This window comes from Meleagris gallopavo, chromosome 3 (assembly GCF_000146605.3).
Source record: "Meleagris gallopavo isolate NT-WF06-2002-E0010 breed Aviagen turkey brand Nicholas breeding stock chromosome 3, Turkey_5.1, whole genome shotgun sequence".
Lineage (NCBI taxonomy): Eukaryota > Metazoa > Chordata > Aves > Galliformes > Phasianidae > Meleagris > Meleagris gallopavo.
The window spans coordinates 84,667,409-84,672,769 of record NC_015013.2 but is presented as its reverse complement, the minus strand read 5'-3'; the positions used below and the strand labels follow the sequence as shown (position 1 = coordinate 84,672,769).

At 38.9% G+C, this 5,361-nt stretch overlaps 1 protein-coding gene across 5 annotated transcripts in view; it reads left to right on the top strand.

Moving 5' to 3' along the window:
• Window positions 1-2,243, top strand: part of FAM49B (family with sequence similarity 49 member B) — a 75,341-nt gene extending 73,098 nt beyond the window's left edge. For all 5 annotated transcript variants that reach the window (XM_019614244.2, XM_010709316.3, XM_031552918.1 and 2 more), the window contains one exon: window positions 1,452-2,243. In XM_019614244.2, the coding sequence (XP_019469789.1) occupies window positions 1,452-1,515 (64 nt within the window). In that variant the 3' untranslated portion in view covers window positions 1,516-2,243. The remainder of the gene's footprint in view (window positions 1-1,451) is intronic.
• The last annotated feature ends 3,118 nt before the right edge of the window (window positions 2,244-5,361 follow it).

The following is a 5,361-nucleotide window of genomic DNA, read 5'->3' as shown; positions in this document are numbered from 1 at the left end:
AAAATCTGTTGGAAAGTTTTGGGTGTTTCCGTGCCTACATGGTTTGGTTACTCATTTCTGAAACCTCTTGTGATAAGAAATCAGTCTTTGAGATGGTAATCAGAGAAAGAAAACAAGTTTCTAAAAAGAAAACACAATATTTATTTTCTGCCCAGCAAAGTACACAAAACGTTGTTCAGGTCCTCTCTCCATCGTGTTCAGTTCTGTGAACTTGAGCTGTGCTATCATGCTGACATTTTGCCACCCTAACCCAATACATACATACATAGATATTTCAACAATCCAGATTTTTCATATATATGACGATTCATTGCAGTAAGATAATGAAATCCTTTTTTAAAATCACATTTGGAATTGTTGACCAGTGATGCTGAGCTGCTGTGTGCCTGCGTAGTGGAAGGGGGTTCAAGGTGATGTCATGAGAAATTAAGTCAATCTGAGTCCTTGATTTTTGGAGGATTTGGGTTGGAAGTTTTCTTTTCTGAGAGGTAAATCATGGCTCTTAAAAGCAGATGGAAGGTAGTATGGATTTTGGAAAGATCTCAGCTGTTTGGAATTAAATTCTTATAAGTATTTAAATCGTGTTCAGCTTTTTCACATGGGCAAAATACCAAGTGTAATAACTAGATTTTAGAAGAGCTTAGAGCTCTTGTGGAAATTATATATTCCCAAAATGTCCTGGCATCTATATTGATAATGATTTTCAAAACCAAGCCATTGTATATTCTGCTAGTGAACATGTAAAATATCAGCGCAGTTATGGATCACAGTCAAAGTGCTAATTTTAACCCATTAAATATTTGAATTACAGAATAAGTTTTTCTAATAAGATCAGGGAAAGGAACTGTGCGCGGATTGCAACATGGAGAGTACACAGTACTTTAAAATAAGATCTGACAAAGTTTTTTGTGGTGATTTAAAAAAAAATACCCTAGAGAATTTTGAGGGAAAAGAAAGGGAAAAGAAAGGAAAAAACACTTTTATCTATATCTTTAAAAGATGTGATTAGCACAGCTAACTAAGTAAACAGGGAATTAAGCCATTGCCTCTGAGGGATCTTTAGGTGGTTTAGTTATTGGAAGTTGGGAAGAAAGATTTCAGAAGCATTGTTTTCGTTGAAGGTGTTGCCCATGAACTCAGTCAGCCTCAGTGCTCATCAACTGGCTTTCACAACTGCACGTGACTTTACTGTGAAGTGGCATATGAGAATGAGCCAACATCCACCTGAGGCTTTTTTATTCTTCTTGGTGTAAGGCTGCTGGATATTGATCTGATAACAGTAGCACTTCCAGAACAGAAAGTCTATTCGTGGTAACAGGAATAGGTGTAGATCAGTGGCTGTAGGGTTTTCTATAGCATAAACTCAGTTTGTTCAGCTATGCCTCAGCCTATCTGTACCAAAACAAAATAGTTTGTGTTTTTCTAAACTTGATTTTTATTTCTGTGCTTAGGTACACAACAAAGCATTTGAATGATGAGACTACCTCCAAGCAAATTAAATCCATGTTGCAATAACAATTACCTGGAACTCGCACCTGCTGTAGACAGACAGTATTCTGCAATGACTGAGATGCACAGATTTTTTTTTTAGTGATTGCAACTACTATCTCATTCATTCTTGCTTTGTATTTTTTTTCTCTCTTCCTGTTTTAACTTTTTTTTTTTTTTAATCACTTTCTTGTTCTTAAGTAAGCTCAGACTTCTTTTCTGTGCCAAATCAAAAATTACAATTCTGGAAAGTTTCTACATTTCAGAATAGCCATCCTAAGTGGCAGCTAATTATGCGTTGTATTTGGATTTCTCTGTACTGGGGAAAGATTTGTGACTTGAACTAAATATTTTTAAACTTGTGGTTTTTCTTTTTTTGAAAAACTAATATTTAATATTGCTTCTTCTGCATGGCAAGACTGCCTACTTCTGCTATTTAAAAATCCCTTGATGACTTCATTTTCTATTGCAGCTTATTTTCATGTTGAACCATGAGGAAACTAAAAGCAGATTTGTTTAAATTAACTGTGTTTGTACAAAATGGTACCCAACACAAAGGTTTTTTTAAATGAGTAAAAACTGTTTTGTTTAAAAGTTACGTTTGCATTTTGACTCATTTTTTGTAAGGATGTATGTTGTATGTTTAACCTTTAATAACTAACGTTAAACTGTGGTGTGTGCGTAGCAAAATTACGTATGCATGTTCATGTCAAATGATTGGCTGTGGATAAGATAATAAAATCAGCTTTCATTTTCTAAGTGTGGTTTGATTTACCAGTATTTTGAGTGAGATGTCTTCGTGCTCTTTGGATTTTTACAAAAAATAAATTTATAAATTTTATATAGTGAAAACTCTGCTGTTTCATTACCAGTAACCACTAGAGTCTAGTGCACTGACCTTAAACCTAGCACATTTCAGGGCTCTTATTTCTTTCCTGTTGATTCCTTGTCACCAGGTTTTGAGAGGGGAAGAATACTGTCCAATCCACGTAGGTCCTGGTGGTCATTGCTGAAGAAACTGCATTTTGCTGGCTTGCATAGCCATCAGAATGACGTTCCAGACCAGGCTACCAGTCTGGCTCTTTCCATACCTGTGGTGGGGAGATTAGTTTTTCTTTCGGTGTATACTAGTGTAAACTTTTACAGATCTGTAGGTATTGGAACAGTGTGTAAATTCTGAGTTGTCTTAACATAGTAAATGATGTTGCCTTGGTGCTAGTCCAGTGTTTTTCCAGAATAGGTGTTGAGCCTTGGTGAAGAAAATCAAGCTGGAATGGGAAAACAAGAAATGAAAACTGCTGGAGAGAATTCTTCTGAAAGATGGTTTGGTTTTGCATGAGTGGGCATTAATGCACCTTGTCTGTTTTGTGTTTATGCTAAAAACAAGTTGTCAGCATTCTGGAAAGGAGACTTAAAACCTGCAGGCAAACAAGAACACCCTCAGCTTTATTTGCTGGACAAATGATGTGACTTTCCATGCCATGCTTGCTCCAACTTTAACATACCAGTATGACCATGCTGAATGCCTTGTGGTTACACTTCTGCACCATCATGAATGATTTTCCTTTTAACTTTTTTTCATTTTTTTAACGTCAAGGATTCTTTGTAGAAGTCCCTTCTGAAGAGAAAGCAAACCATGTGCTGTGTTACATATAGGAATAAAATTCTCTTGCTTAGATCTGGTACTACTCTAATCCTTCTGGCAGTGTCATAGTTGGAATTGTCTGAGATAGAACAGAACTTGGTTTGATTTCTTTTTAAGTATGTATTTCCCAGAATTGCATGAATGTTGAACTCCGCATGCAACTAACCATTATGTGTATCTGAAAGGGTAACTGGCCTCCTGAGTTCGTTGCTGATGGGAGGAAAAAGATGTTTCTCCTCAACCTCATTATGGAAAAAGAAACTTAATAATTGCAGGAACAGCAGTTGTTGTGTCCTGTTCTTAAAGCTTTTTAAGGAAATGTATTTTCCAGAGATTAAGTTTTAAGCATAACTCAGGTATGTGACAGAAAATCCAGACTGGTTATTGAAGGACTAGCAACATAGATTTCCTTTTCTTTGTCTGCCTCAGTGGCTGTGGATGAAAACAATACAATTTCTTACATTGACTGTTTTGGACAGCTCTTCTTTTCTGCTATCCTGCCAATATCTCTGCTTTTAGACATGGTTGTTCTTGTGGTCTGAAAATAATTGGAGCTTTCCTTTTTTTCCTCCAGTGTTTGCATTCTGCAGTTTCTCTGTGTACACAGCTGGGAAAGGAGATTACAGCTGGCATGCCTTCCGTTTGGCTGGCCTGCAACTCAGCGAGCTTCTCCCCATGCGAGCCTTCCAAGAGAAGAAGATTAGGCCTTTGCTGCGTGAGGTATCAGCTGCTCACATTGCTGGGCTAGCACTGCTGGGTGTTTGATACTTGAGCTTAGTTGCATGTTCCTTGCAAAATCACTCCTTCATCTTCTCACCGTGTTTTAATTTTTCGTAGCCTGGAGACTGAGAGCACTAGGATGGCTGGCACAAGGTGCCTTCGATAAATGCTTTGCTCTAGTTAGCTGTTTTGCTCTGATACAGACCGGTGCAGCTGCCTGGGAGCTGCTCTGGGTGGACGCTTTCCTTATGTTCTTCCTTTGAGTATCTTGAAGAATTATTGCTGTGTTCTCTCAGGTGTAAGTTCACAGCCTGAGTGCCTTCTCTGATTTTGCAATTAATACAAATTTCAAAAGTGTGTGTGGAAACAACTCTGATCTGAGACAGCTTCTAATATCAAAGTCGAGTTAGCCCCACATTACTGGGCTGTTCGCTTGTGGCCTTTATCTTGGTCTTTTTTACAGGCCCCGAACTTCTTCAATTCCTTTTCCTGTTTTCCTGATGTGCTGCCCAGTCTAATGTCTGCTGATCAACAGCAGTGGCTCTCCATGTGGGATTAGCAAAGCAAGGAATAGAGTAATGCCAACATAAAGTTTGTGGTATGCTGACAGGTGACTTTGTAGTGGATTGCTGTCACATGGAGTATTTGAAACTGGGTGATGGCATCCAGCTTGGGGCTGTGGATCTGGGAAATGTCTTTTTTTCCTCCTACTTCACTGTTAATAATGTTCTGGAGGTTGGTTTTGTCGTTCTCGTAAAACAAAGGTGCCCAGTCAGGCTTATCACATCCATGGAAACTAAAACATAAGAAATGCTGTACTCAGTCAACTAATCTAGCCAGATAAAATCTGATCCTTTGTGTTATTTGAGTCTGAATAGTGAAATGTTCTGGTCTCCTTTTGTGGCAGCTGCAGTACTAGGAAGCTTGGAAACTCATATGGGGAGAGATGATCACCTGCTTCGTCTGGTGCAGTTTCCTGAACATAGGACAGGCAACAGATTAAAGCTTTCAGAGGGCTGCAGTTATTTCACTGGCAGTACTCAAGTGTGTGGTAGCCTGGTAGCAAGGCACAGGAACTTGCTAGATGTTGGTGTCATTCAAAAACTGGCTAAGGGTGCACTCAATTCCACTGTTCATTTCACTGATGAAGATATTAAAGGGCATCGGTCCAGTCCCAGTACAGACCACTGACCACTTGTGACCGATCTCCATCTGGACATTGAGCTACTGACCACTACTCTCTGGATAGGATCTTGCAACCGGTTCCTCGTTCATCATACAGTCCACCTATCAAATCCTTATCTTTGCAATTTGGAGAGAAGCTTATTGTGGAGGACCATGTCTAAAGCCTCACTGAAGATAAATGACATCAGGGCTCTTTGCCTGTCTATTGATGTATTTATGCCATTGTAGAATGCCACAAGGTTGGTCAGGTAGGACCTGCCCTTGGCAAAGCCAGGCTTGTTATCCTATATCACCTTTCTTTCTTCCATATACCTTAGCATAGC